The sequence below is a fragment of the Scophthalmus maximus genome, chromosome 7 (assembly GCF_022379125.1).
Source record: "Scophthalmus maximus strain ysfricsl-2021 chromosome 7, ASM2237912v1, whole genome shotgun sequence".
Lineage (NCBI taxonomy): Eukaryota > Metazoa > Chordata > Actinopteri > Pleuronectiformes > Scophthalmidae > Scophthalmus > Scophthalmus maximus.
In genome coordinates, this window is record NC_061521.1 from 7460372 (window position 1) to 7474915 (window position 14544).

Sequence of the window (14544 nt, forward strand, 5' to 3'; positions counted from 1 at the left end):
GTCAATAGGTGGAATATTGAGGGTGTATTATTAATCATAATGCTGAATTCATTGGAGCTGTTTTCCATTTAAAAAGGTGGAAGATCAAAAGATGGAAAGGCACCGAGGGTCGTTTTGCCTGTTTAGCATTTAAACCCCCCGGGGGGCCTAATCTCTTCTTTTTTTTTTTTTTTTTTTTATACCACCATACCATCTTCCAAAGGTATCTTCACCCGAGGAGGGCAGGCACGCCTCATTACAGTCTGCGGAGGTCACACTGGAGTGACGAACCCCCCCCCCCCCCCCCCCCCGGGCAAGGTTTGAACGACACAACCGTACGGAGCCACGCTCGTGTGGGGACACCGTGAAGGTTAATCCTCGTCTTTCAGCACATTACCTCGGTGAATTGCATGTTGGTGCGGTGTTTTTCGGGGAAAAAGGCCCTAACTGTGTGTTCAATTAGTTAATACCAGCTAATTACCCCGTGGAAGAACCTCTGTTAGGTCATGTTCGTCTAGTTACCTCCGTCCACGGTGAACCAGCTGGTTTCCTTTCAGTCACAGCGTTCACAGCCTAATGACGGCTTTCTCCTGTGTCCCCTTTTCACCAAACTCTCCACAGCTCCGTCCTTGTCCTCCCCACTGTTGCTGTTTCTCCGGGCAGCTTGAGGAAGACGGGCTTTAAGCAAATCTCGTGTTTCTAGGTTTCCTGTAATCAAGTGACCCATTAGTTAGTTCCAAAAAATGACATCATATAAAAAAAAAGTCAGCTGGTATACTTCTATTATAAATGTCGATATCAATTCAGCGTTATGTTTTAAAAAAGTAAGTATTAAATCTCCTTGCGGAAAGTATGTAATGACTGTAGAGAATATGATCATCTACTGTTTCAAGTTTCACGCTTCATGCTGAGAACTGCAGGATGTTAAAAACTATTAAAAAAAAACAACAATCCGAACATTTGCTTGATGAATGAATGTGAAATGATACCTGTTAAAAAAAAAAATCCTTTCCTTTCAAAACCAATACAAATATAGTGCTTCTGAATCAAAGCCCCAGAAGCTTCCTCATTAGTGCCGCAACCGTTGGTCCATCAAAAGAAAAGTAATTGGCGACGATTTTGCTTGTTGATTAATTGTTTCAGTCATTTTTTCGAGCCAAAATGCCAAAAACCTGCTGAGATGAAAGGAAGTGGGTCTTTGTGACCCAAGAGGGAAGTGTTACTTGACGTCCCCCAACTCCCAGTCACCAACATGGTCATTAAACACACACACACACACACACACGCACAGAAAAAAAAAATGTAAATTGCATAATACCTGCCATATTTGTCTTGGAAAACATCAGGAATTTAATATGGCTGACAACACTTCCGTCCGCTCTGTTGCGGGGGCCTTCTCTCTCTCTCTCGCTCTCTGTTTGCTTTCCTGGTATGACAGCTGGCCAGGGACGGACGGAAGGCATCCAGCCAAAGCAGGCAGGAAGCTGGAGGCACCACAGTGGCTTTTGTACAGGAAGAATCCACTCCTGAAAAACAACTGCTATTTTGAATCAGCTATGTGCCAGCGCAGACGGCATCTCGAGGGACGCGATCGCGCGCAGAGAAAAAAACACATGTTATTGCTGCTCGGATGAATGGTCAGAAACTGTGGGTTTGACAGCTGATGAGTGGCTCTGACGCGGGGAATTGCTTAGGACTGCACCCCGCGTTTGGCATGTTTGTACGTTGGGTTGGGGCTAGAGTTACACCGGCGCGGCAGAAAAAGACGGGAGATTGTAGTGTTTATTTGTTATTGCAGCTCATTTCACCTCGTATCTTTTAATCAAGTTGGAAACCGCCTCCCCGAGTCCTGCACTTCGCTCTCGTGTTGGTCTTTTATTGACGCCCTCCTCTCTCATCATTACAGTCCCACCGAAAACCACTCTCTCACGCGCGCGCGCACACACGCACACACCTTTTGTGACTAACCCTTCCCTTTACAAGAGGAGTCACGGCTAATGACTACGTGTGACTGCACATACTGACATGATCAGGCTCTTCAGTCAAGCCGCACGCGCACACGCACGCGCACACGCACGCACGCACGCACGCACGCACGCACGCACGCACGCACACACACGCACACACAGAGAGAGTCATCTCTTAGTCTTTCATTTCGTCTCCCCGGACTCCAGGGCCGAGCGCTGCTCACCTTCCCGGGCCTGGATGTGGCAGCCCCCTGCACAGATCACTCCGCCTCCACCGCCACGGTCATCCAGCAGTTCACAGGGGCTGCTGGTATTTGGGGCCCCAGGCCAAAACCTTTCATCTCGAGGCTCTGGGAAGAGCACCGATCTGGTCTCTTCAAACACACTGGGAGATAATGGCTAAGAGACACACAGGGAGGGGCACCCCGGCTGTCACACAGGCTGGGAGTGGTGGTGGTGGGGGGGGGGCCCGCAGCTGTTAACTGACACTACCAGGGGAGGTTTTCGGGGTTTCATGAGCTCGTACTGTTGATGACCAATAACTCTGCCTCTTAACATTTCACAAAGGCAATTTGATTTTGCGAATAAAACTACTTCCCTGCTCAACGGCAAATTCACAAATCAAATTTTGGTGACTCGAGGTCTGCACGGCAGAGCTCACTCTTGTCTTGTAAGAAAACATTCTCGAAGACGTCCGAACATTTTTTTTTTTAAAACACCGCTGAGGAAACAACGGGCTTGGATCCCGACTTTGAAAACTCGACCGAGGCGCGCTTGTCGTATGACTCTGTGGTCTGTCAGCCGGTCGATCCGCCACTTTGTGCCAGACTGAAGTATCTCCACAGTGATTTGGGTGGATTGCTGCTAACATGTTCTGTGCAGAGAATTCATGGCCCGCAGAGGATACACCCGCCCGACTTTGGCGATCCCTTGAATTTGGTCCGTGTGGGTCAAAGTTTCCATTTTGAACGTGAAAGGTACCAACATCTACTGAATGGATTGCGATGGAATTTGAGGCAGCCGTGGCACAATAAGTGTGTCACTATGGGCAAACCACAGCTGATGAGATGTTGGTAGTGATCCGGATGTGGGATTTCTGCCATCAGATGATTTGCGTGTTGGTGTCGTTGTTTTTTTGTTTTTTTAAAGCCGTGACTGTGACCTTAATTGTGTGTGTGTGTGTGTGTGTGTGTGTGTGTGTGTGTGTGTGTGTGTGTGTGTGTGTGTGTGTGTGTGTGTGTGTGTGTGTGTGTGTGTGTGTGTGTGTGTGTGTGTGTGTGTGTGTGTGTGTGTGTGTGTGTGTGTGTGTGTGTGTGTCATTTAAACTCAAACTGAGGTTAAAATTCCTTTGGAACTGTTCAGCTGCAGTGAAGGTTTGTGCTTCCGTGGTTTGTAACCACGCGGGCTGCGTGACTCGGGGCATGGCAACGCTGGTCGGTCCAGAATGGGATATATCTCAAGAACCACAGATTGCCACGAAATTTTGTACAGACATTTATGTTCCTCGGACAACTAGGCAAATTGTGTTTGGTGATTCATTTCCTTTTCTTCTATCAAGTGGTGAATTGTTTGCATCTTTTTTTTCAGGGAGATGTCATGAGAACAACCGGATGCATTGCCACGAAGTGTGGCGCAGATTGTCTATGGTCCCTATAGTGGACACTGTAAATCCCAATGACTTTGGCGTTCCCAGGACTTTTCCCAGCGACGCCAGCGGGTCAAAGTTTCCATTGCACGCTGGTGACCTCCCGTATCTACTGGATGGATTGGCGCAAAAAGAAATTGTTAAGACCAGTAATAGTTCCCCAGCAGTAAATCCTACTGACCTCGGTGACCGTCGGACTTTTTATTTAGCGCCGTTTAGGTTAACGTGTGTAGATTGCGGTGTCTTGGCAGCGACTGTATGGGTTGTCACAAAACTTGCACTTCAGTATTCATGTCCGCTTCAGAATAGAATAGAGAGAGAAAAAAAGAGTAAAATGGCAAAATGATGGCAATGTGATTGAATAATCAGCCTGACCATTCTTGATTGTTGACCATAACATGCAGCCCTGAACATTCTGATTGTCTTTCGGCGGCTTTTCCCTCAGCCCCCCGCTGAAATAGTGATGGTTTTGGGTTTCTGTTAAGTCAGCTAGGTGTCAGTCAAGTCACTAGAAAAACATCAGTGGCTGTACAAGGGGGTTGACCGCAGAGGAAAACATCGCGTGCAGGATTCGGAGAGCTCCAGGACTCTCTAACCGGGGCTCTTCGGGCGAATGGCAGTGTTGTGTCAGACAATAATATCCAGAAGACCATAAAGTGTTCACTGTGTGTCAGGAGGGCAGCTTCCATCTGCGCCATGATAATCAGCCCATCGCTCAGATCTTCGGGCGGCGGTGCCGGAACGGCACATTCTCGAGGGGGCCCCGGCGGAGCAACGGATCCTGCTCTTGTTTTCCACTACGGCTGCTGTTATTTCAGCCAATGACTGAAATATGACTTTGTGCAGCAATATTTTGCCGTGTTACCCGAGGCCATGGCACAACAGGGGGCACGGAATATGCTCCGTCAGCCTCAACACACCAGGAGTGCTGAGGCTGGCAACCCAAGACAATTGCTGCCATAAAATAAAAAAAAACTGCCATAAATTTTGGTTATTTGATGTGGCTAATAAAATAAGCAGCTTTTCTTGTTAATCATGTCATGCATGAGATTGTACAGGTTGAGGATTTTAAGGTGTTTTTGGCTGATATCGATCCCTCCTTTTAATGTTAGAACTCCATCTGCAGAGGGTCAGAGTCGGGCCGTGCTAGATCGCACCATTTGGAGAGAAGGTTGTAAAATACACCTGCGTTGTTAAATGTTAATGAGGATTTTCCTTTGCCTTTGAATGGACTCAAAGCTAGGAAATATGTCACAGACTGTTGGGAGTTTAAAAAAAAAACACACACACACACAATTACACAGAACTGGGCTTATGAAAACATAAAACTACGCGTGTCGAAGCTGCAGCCCATATTTGCACTTCGGATAAACAATGTGCTGCGTAGGTGCCGTGGTTATCTGTTAAAACGGAGCCACGGTTGCCAGTTTCGGAGGAGAGGTCGAAGGGTTAAGAAATGGACCGTGAGTTTGGCTTGAGAAGGTCTTTAGTGGGATGACACAAAGGTCAAGAGAGGGGTCAACTGGGTTGAACTGACCCCCATTCGTTTTACACGACGGTTGAAAATAGCCCTCGGGTACCATCTGTGTGCAAGATGGGGTGAGGTGGCACACAGGTGGGCTACTTGTATTAGCGCCATTGTTATTTACACCTGTTTTGTTTGCAGATGAGACAAGAATAAGGTCACTTTTAGAATTTGCATTTGACATTTGGATGTTTAGTGTCAGTTTTTTACGTATAGCTTGTGGTGAGATGTAGAAGTAATGTTTAATATCTTTCCTTCCTCTTCTTGGCTATTTGCCACATTGTTTGTTGTATATGATATTGGACTATTAAAATCATTTTGAAGTCGGTCTTCAAACAACATTCACACGTCCATATAGAAGCAGAAATGTACCTGAAGCTAATGTGGTTTATCGACGGCACGTGTCGGACAAATCAAAGTGTTTCACATAAAGATTCCTCTCTTTTTGTCATGGTCCTTCCCCTGCATGGGAGACAGAAAAAGGGAATGTTCTGTTGATTTAACCTGTAGTGCAGACGCCTCTTGCTTGCCTCAGAGTCTGAATATACTTTTGCACTGACCACGGGCCGTGGATTTTGTCCACTGACATCGCATAAGGAAGAGGTGTGGCCATGGCCGTCACTTTGTTTTGAAAAGTGGCGGGGACACTTTTTTTCGGATAAAAAAACAACCCTATTAGTTATATTAATATTAATTATAGTACATGTTGCTAGCTACACATTTTTAAAAGAAAAGTGCAGTAGAGAAGTAGGCTTGTCTAATTTACAGCAACCCAAAACTGTCCAAGCGGGAAAAGGGAAGTGGAGACATCAGAAACTTCTTTAGCAAGCTGCGCTGTACTGCAAGTCAGTGTACGACGCAGGGATCTTGGTACGTTCGCAAAACCTTAGGCCATCCCAGCTTGATAGGTCCTTCTCGCTGTTTGTCATGTTCACAGAGAGATGATGGAAAACGTGGACAAGAAGAAACGGTCGAGGATTGGTCAAGGTTTCTGATCGGCACATGCTCGCTTTCGGGTCATTTTAGAATCAGTAGGCTAATTGCCTTTTTTGGACAACTAGTGCAGTGCCTGTGCCAAACTAGTGCTGTTCACTCCGCCCTGCTGCTGCAGAGTGGGAGCCATGCTCGCTTTTCTATTTTCCTATTCAAAGTTTACTCATGTTAAATGTGTCAACTTTGTCCGAATCGCACCGCTTGGGTGTGAACGGGCGGAACTTGTTCCTGAGATTGTACATGTTCTCTTGTGCAAATGAACCGTGCTCAAAGTGTTCTTGTCTATTGCGTGCGCTCTTTTGCAGGACATTTTTTGACGAACTATGCTTTTGAAAAGCGGTGGGTTGCAAAATTGTCCATTTTTAAAAAAAAAAAAGTGGTGGGGACATGTCCCCCAGCGTCCCCAGCGTAAATGACCCCTATGGGTGGCACCGCGTCCAGCATGAACGGGAGGGATGCTCGCAGCAAGACAACGCTGTTTTAATGGACACCAGGCCTGCTGGCTACTGTTTTGACTGTAAAAAGTCCTTTGAGTATTAGTGTGAGTACAGTAGCCTGTTGGTGACAGTGATGCTGACAATGGCTCCACTGTCAGTGGGGCTATAAATATATGTCTTGTACAGTGCTGCCACGGGCATGTCTATTGTGTGTGTGTGTGTGTGTGTTATGGCGTCACCGTGGGGGGGGGATGCCTCGTCCCGTGACGTCGCCACGCGCCCCTGTGACGCGCGGCGCGGCGCGGTGGAGCGGAGAGCAGAGGATGAGCTGGAGGAGATGAGGTGAAGACGCGCCGCTGGCGGACAACGACTGCTCCGTGAGTCCCTTTCTTTTCAACGACTTTACCCCTCGTTCCCCCTCCACGAGCAGACGTTTGAGGCGGAGATAATGAACGTGTAGCTTGTGTTTTTGTTTTTTTGAATGGTTTTTCTTATGGTTTTCAAACGCGCTTTTGGAATTTTGGAGCAACGCGAGGCGGCAATTCAGTTGGTAAACAGAAACCTCTGGACTTTACAGACTCTCCTTCATTACGCAGCATTATATACACATGCGATTTATTACAGGGAAATCATTTAGTTTATTCTAGTAATCTGGGGTTCATTTCAATGTGAGAGGAGAAAAAAGAAACTGCGCGTAAAACCACCGAGTAATCGATTTTCTATGTATAGGTTTCCGACATTTGTTTAATGTGAGGAAAGTTTCTTGAATTCATATCGATCTACTTTAGCAGTCGTTGAACACTAGTTCTCAGAGATTTTGACTGAAGAAAGATTATTGTAATTTGTCGTAAAAGTTTTTTTCTCTAATTAAATGTATCAAAAACGCATATTATTTCCATCCAGATTTAAATGTTTGAAGTTGACCATAACTATCACCATAACTTTCTTTTTCAATTTGTAACCAATTGATTAATGACTTCAAAACTAAAAGCGGTGTCTCCCTCGAGCTATTAACTATAATAAACTGATGGTTTGCCTTTTAACCTGAGGTGAGAGTCACTGAGCCTATCAGAGTCATTTGGAGAAGAGTCTAACTTGATTACTTAATTCTAACATCTCGTCTTTAAACTGTGAATCGGTGTGAAACTGTTATTTTGGTTGGATTCCAATGTGGCAAGTGACTGCTCAGTCAATAGACCCGGATCTATCATCGTCTGCCTGGTATTTATGACAGTTTTCAGACAAGGGGGAGGTAAAAAAAAAAAACAGGACAATTTTTTTTTTGCAGAGGACCCCGTCATGCTCAGTCTACTACGCCCCCTACTGGTCGTCTGCTTGTACCTGCTGCTGCCCGGAGGTCAGGGCAGGATCCCCCTGTACAACGGCTTCCACTACCAGGACATCAGCAACGGCAACGGCAACGGAGAGAGTAAGGCCCCCCCCCCCTTCTTTCTTTCTCTCTCTCTGTCTGTGTGTGTGTGTGTGTGTGTGTGTGTGATCAGATCAGTTTCATCATTTGTGTACATGACAACACAGCTGGCAGGAAGTCACCTGGATGCGGAGGGAAGACAACTATAATTCACGGAGGCCAGGCAGTCAGCCGGGTTATAAAAACAAACTCTACTCGTGATTGATGTGGGTTTCTGTTTCCATATAGGCCCAGTCCTGCGTTTGTGTGCGTGTGTGCGTGCATTTGTGATCCTGACCCTGACCAGTTTTTCAAGTACTCAACATCTTCTTACCTCAGCTTAGATGAAGTGAACATATGTTTATGTTGCCTTGAACATAACAGGCAGATCAGTTTCTCTAAACATTATTTTGGTCGTATCGGATTCATCTCAGATTTAGATCATGTCGTGAGGTGACACAAATGTTGTGCTGGCCTATTCAGACTTAATTTACCTCGGGGGTCACAGTTTTGTAGCGCGCTGTTATGGTCAGTATTTTCATGCAGTTCATTGCAAAGGAATAAATCTTACATGTAATTTTTTTTATAGGGGACATTGTGGCCACAGAAAGGCTTAGTTGCATACAGTCCATGCAACCATGCAAACGTGAAGCACACATTGATCAGAAGTGTGTTTCACCAGAGGCTTCACCAGTTTTGTTTTGGATAAAACATTTAAAAATATTACATCTTTTTGAATACTTTGCTTTCTCTTCGCTTTAGCATTCCAGAGTAACTGATGCCCACCAGTGATTGTCCTCTGCTGTTTCCTGTTGCTATGAAACAGCTGGTGAACAAGAGTAGATTTAGGCCTTTTGTTTTGCAGACATGTTGACATCATAACAGGGAGATATGTTACTAATAACAACAGTAACTGCTGCATTCTTCTAAGGGGCGCTAGTTTCAGGACCTGATGTTTTGTATGCAGGCTGACTGGCAGGACCACGGATGGATGGATAGTTAGATAGATTGATAAATTGGTTGATTGGTTCCATTTCACATGAATAAATGTGGTAAGTTAGTAATATACAATATCATTTAAGGGTAAATTCTAAACCATAACTAAATAGAATAATGAAGTATAAAAAAATAATTGTTAAAATAATAAATAAAGTTACACTGCTTTAAAAATGTCTGCTCTTAAAAGGCTTGGGACAAGTTCATCCGTAAATTAAGATTCATGACTTGATACACAACTTACATCCCATGTCATTGCTGTATTGATGCCCAATACACCAATTGGTGTATGTCATACACCAGATGATACACCATTGTCTGACTAGGTCAGTACCTTTCCAAACAGCACAGATTAAAGTCACTGACCAAGGAGAGATGTTGCTTTAATCAGCATCATGAATATTCCACTAACGAAATACCATCTGGTGCTTTGTGTCTTCTCTAGTCTTTTTCAATGGGGTTCGTCTGCACGTGGAGTCCGAGCAGCACTCAGTCTCGGCCACCAGGGGGAGCAGCGTCACCCTCCCCTGTCACTACCACTACGAGCCGGAGATCGCCACGCCACGCAGGACCCGGGTCAAGTGGTCCTGGCTGCCTGCCAACACCGTCGCCCCGCCCGCTTCCCCTGTAGCCTTCGGCAGGGAGACCGAGGTCATGGTCGCCATGGGCAACCGCCTCCGCAGCTACGGCAACTTCCGGGGCCGCGTGCGCCTGAGACGCTCGGCGCCGGGGGACATGTCTCTGGTGATCAACGAGCTGCGACTCAATGACACGGGGAGATACCGCTGCGAGGTGATCGACGGCCTGGAGGACGAGAGTGTGACTGTGGAGCTGGAGCTGCGAGGTGAGGAATCCCAAGTGTGTGTGTGTGAGAAGAGCTGTGTCGACTGACGAGGTTGAAGAAACTATGTAAGACTTGTGTCCTACATAGTTGGCTACATACTGTGCCGCAAGAAGCACCCTCCCCTTGTAGCTGTATGTACATCAACAGCACTGTAGTGGTGAACATCGGGAGTTGGAAGAGATTAAAAAACAGACCCAAGATATCTATGTGACACCATAGATGCTGGATGTGTAAATGAGTAATTGTTTGCTCACAGGTTTGCCATGTCAACTCCAAAGATGATGATTTGTCAAGAGGCCCCCAAATTGTTTTTTGCTGGCCCAAAAGTGCCCCCCCCTAAAAAACAAACATCTTGCAGCTTTAATTAACAATTCACCATACCCTAACATTCTTTATGTTAATACTGTATACTGCATGCCCACACTCCTCCCACCGTGTGCAAAGCAAATATAAAAAGTAGTGACGATTATATTTTTTACCATTCCACTTGTCTACGATTGTGAATTTTTCACATTAAGGTGAGACCGGACAGTGTTGGACTACAGTAATGTGTGACTCTGCGTAAACTGTCATAAGAACACTTCTCCTCTGTACGTGCAGGTGTGGTGTTTCCCTACTACTCTCAGAGGGGGCGCTACCATTTTAACTTCTTCGGGGCCAAACAAGCGTGCCAGGATCAGGACGCCACCCTGGCCACGTTTGAGCAGCTCTTCGCAGCGTGGGAAGACGGACTGGACTGGTGCAACGCCGGCTGGCTGGCCGACGGCACGGTGCAGTATCCCATCACGGACCCGCGTGACGGCTGTGGCGGGGTGGACTTGGCCCCTGGCCTGCGCAGCTACGGTCAACGCCATCGCCTCGTGCACAGCTACGATGCTTTCTGCTTCTCCGCCTCTGTCAAGGGTCAGTATAACAATGTGCTCAAAACTTAATACATGACGAGGTCTTTATTAACGACTCCCTCCCGCCTTAGGAGCTGTGTACTTCCTGAAGCACCCGAGCAAGCTCAACTTCACCGAAGCGGTCCAAGCGTGTGCCATTGACGGCAGTCGGATCGCCAAAGTGGGCCAGCTCCACGCTGCCTGGAGGCTGACGGGGTTCGACCGCTGTGACGCCGGCTGGTTGGCCGACGGGAGCGTGCGTTATCCCATCACAAAACCGCGGGCCAACTGCGGCCCGCCCGAACCAGGGGTGCGTAGTTTTGGGTTCCCCCATCTGTACCTGAAGTTTGGCGTCTACTGTTACCGGTAGAGCGCTCTGACTGGACACGAGACAAAAGCAAACCATTCCGGCGGCACACTGGTTGAAAGCTCTGCTCGGGAGGCTGGCACAAGCTGTTATCCAGTTTGGTCATTTCTGAGCTGTTTTAAAGTGAGACCATTTGGGTTCATCCTGCTCCATAACACTGAGAATCGTCGTCTCAGTCTTGAACTGTAAGTCGACAGCTGCCTCTGTACTTTCACGTAGGCAGGGCCACACCATATGGCCAAAAGTATGTGGACACTGCAAAATGACACCCATATGTAAAAAACTGAACATCCCATTCCATTCCAAAACCAGAGGGCGTTAATATGCTGTTTTAACGGCCCCTCTAAGATATTTGGATCCCAGCGGCAGGGATTTGCTTTGCCTCAGCCACCGGTGTTGGGGGATAATGCTTAGCTCACAGTTGTTATTCCAGGTCATCCCAAAGGTGTGGGATGAGATCGAGGTCTGGGCTCGGTGCAGGCCAGTCAAGTTATTCCACAACAACTCTGGCAAAGACATTTGGATCTTGTTTTGTACAAGGGGGCATTTTCAAGTTGAAACAGGAAGTCTGTGTTTTAATTATAGCATCAAGGTTAACCTGGCCAATGAAAAACAACCCCAGACAGAAAGTACAAAATATATGGGCAGGGATGTCCACATACTATTGGCCATGTAGTCCCAACCAAGGTCTCAACCACTACAGAAGCCCTTAGAAACATTTCCCCATGGTTTGCTTTTGCCTTCAGTTTTTTTTTTTAAAAGCTGCAAATGCCCCGCGCAGATCAGAATCAAACTAATTTTACTTGACAGTTTTAACAGCTTTTGACTCTGATCCACCACCAGCAATGACTTTAATTCGCAGAGGATTAATTCCTCAGGGTATTCAGACTCTTCATCAACCTTTTCACATTCAACACAATTCACACAGCTCCTTCACCTGTGCCCTGTATTTATTCAACAAGAGCATTTTCCGCTGTCCTTCCCGGCAGTGCCCTCCAGAACATTGCAGTCAAATATTACAGTCACAAACATTGACGCGTTTAATCGCGCAGGCTTCACACTGCAGCAGCGGACGTTTGGGTCAAGGGCCTCGATGGTCAAGGGCGTGGAGAGTGTTTCTCATTATTCTTGCGTCAGGTCTTTCTCCTTGGTCCGTGATCGCGCGCTCACTAACCGTAGTTTTGATTCCACCACAGTCTTTTGAAAAAGTGTGAAACATACTGTCGGGTCTTTGTTCATCGCCTCAAATGTTTGCGCATCCCAGTTGCATAAAGTATAATGCATCTGTTTTTCTTTTCTTTCTTCTTTTTTGGGGGTGATTGAGAGTTAGGACTCTGATGGAGAAGTTACCAGTGATTCTCTGTGTTGTTGTAATATTTAAACTACCTTGTTCACACACCGCTGTGGAAGAAGAAATAGTGTTTGTCCGACACACATGTACCTTTTTGGTGTTTTTCATTATATGCTGTATGTCCACGCATTTGTACTATTTTCTACAAATCAATAAAAACCCAACTGAAAATATTTTTAAAATAAGATATACATTTGTTATAAACATAACTAGAAAAAACTGTTAAACCCGAGGAAACTTCTGCTAATCCTTCAGTTAGGAAACCAGTTCTGTCTCTATTTGTTTTGGAAAAACTTTGCAATTGTGAGAAAAGATTGGGGGCTGATGTCACTGTTGCAACACACCAGGAGGCACTATGAGAGCAGGCAATTCAATTCACGTTGTACCCACAGACTGTATATAAAGGATCATGGATTTCGGTTGCTGCCATCTTGCGCTTTTGAAACAAAATTGGAGCCAGAGTGTGCGCAGTCATGATCGTTTTTTTATAGCCACAGTATGGAGGTCCTGCAGATACTGTTTAAAACCAAACTAACCGGAACAACACTTGAACATGTATCAGTGTGAATAGAACTGCCTCAAATGACAGAAGCCATCTTCGAAAAATAATTGTTTAATGTGTAAGTTGACTTTTATAGTTTTGGTCCATGTGCCAGGGTTTATGACCTATACTGCAGCCAGCCACCAGGGGGCGAACTAGATGATTTGACTTCATCTTTGGGAGCTGTCAAGTCGTCCATCTTTATTTACAATCCAGGGGCACCGTAGAATTGTCAAATTGGCTCAGGAAGTTTTCCTAAATCTTGAAGTGACCCGGAAGTATCTGACCGGCGGCCATGAGAGCTGTTTGGATTCTCTAAATGCATAGGAAAGGAGCTTCAATGCTTCCTTGCCCATCTCCTTTAGCGCAGGGTACACTGGAGCTTCTTTTGTGAGAGTCAGGAGATATAGACGCCCCACAATTCATTGCGGCAGTGATATTTAACGTGACCCACCATTCACGGACATAAACTATTCAATCTGAAGTAGAATGTAGTAGTGATATGACCCAGAAGGGACGCTCGTCATCCAGTAAGCTACTGTTACATATGAATAATTTACATCTACATACAGGATACACACTAAAACATCCTGATGGAGCCTCTGCGTTTTTTGTAGTCCATCTTCAGAAATGTGTAGTTTGACCACGGCAGACGCCCGTCAATAATGTCCGCCGTCGCGTGATGACGTAGTTTAGTGAAAGTCGAGTCGGATTCTCTGAGCACCACCGCCGTCCTATGAGTCCTCCTTTACACCTTTCCTTGACCTCATGACGTTTTCCACTGAGGTCAAGGAATAGTAGATAGGAAAAGACGATAGGAAGGACAATTGGACCGCACCCTTAGGTTGTACCATGTGCAGACTGTCCCGTATCATATCCTGTTTTGGACAGTGCCACAAGCTTGGGAAGTTTGCCATCCACACTTTCATTCATGAAATAAAAACCTGAGCTGCCTACGTTGAGAGAAGAACCAGCCTGTCAAACAAGGCCTGCGAGGAAGATGGCTTCCGTCGCCACCGGCCTCCAGGACAGTGCCTTGCATAGGTGAAACAGATTCCAGTCTAGTGGCCATGGGGGAGTCATCACTTCATCCCCCAGAGAGGACACACTCGCATCACATGTTGCAATATGCAGGGCATCAGGCCATGTTTTTAAAATTCCCACGGCAGCTTGTTAACATCATCATCACATCACCTACTGTACCTTTCAAATGAATGCAGGCAATGCTTACCTACTTGCTTTAGATTTAGATATATACTGTACATAAGATGAAAACTTTATCCATGTTTTTGTTATTGTGAGGCATCTAACCTGCAACACAACAGAGATATTAGTTAGTACAAGTCCATTATAAGTGCACTCGAGTTAGGGTCACTTTCCAATACATTTTGACCATGCTCTACATTTACTGCCCAATACTTTTTGGCGGTGGAATCCGATGGGGATATTACTGCTGTGCGACTCTGCAGCTTTTCATTTTTAATGCAAAACAAGTGAGTGGGCAAAATCCTAATTTACTACTCAACTATTGTGTGAACTATTGAGTGTGTTATATAGAGAGTAGATGAACAAGCGGTGTTTTCGAACAAGGCCTCAATTGGCGTTTTGTT

General features: G+C 46.0%; 1 protein-coding gene and 1 long non-coding RNA gene across 3 annotated transcripts; one reads left to right on the forward strand and one right to left on the reverse strand.

The window, feature by feature from the left end:
• Nucleotides 1-279: 279 nt before the first annotated feature.
• Nucleotides 280-2339, reverse strand: LOC118314915. Its single transcript, XR_004794755.2, has 3 exons — nucleotides 2171-2339; nucleotides 1298-1505; nucleotides 280-687 (listed from the first exon to the last, which is right to left on the reverse strand). It is a non-coding gene; the product is annotated as an uncharacterized LOC118314915 (long non-coding RNA).
• A 945-nt stretch (nucleotides 2340-3284) lies between these two features.
• On the forward strand, nucleotides 3285-12566 carry hapln3 (hyaluronan and proteoglycan link protein 3). 2 transcript variants are annotated; one of them, XM_035643289.2, is made up of 5 exons: nucleotides 3285-6923; nucleotides 7835-7975; nucleotides 9396-9794; nucleotides 10395-10697; nucleotides 10768-12566. In XM_035643289.2, exons 2-5 carry the CDS (start codon nucleotides 7846-7848, stop codon nucleotides 11043-11045), a joined length of 1110 nt encoding a protein of 369 aa, XP_035499182.2. In that variant the 5' UTR covers nucleotides 3285-6923; nucleotides 7835-7845; the 3' UTR covers nucleotides 11046-12566. The 2 variants fall into 2 exon arrangements, with proteins under 2 accessions (XP_035499182.2, XP_035499183.2); XM_035643290.2 differs by lacking the exon at nucleotides 3285-6923 and adding an exon at nucleotides 6943-7096.
• The last annotated feature ends 1978 nt before the right edge of the window (nucleotides 12567-14544 follow it).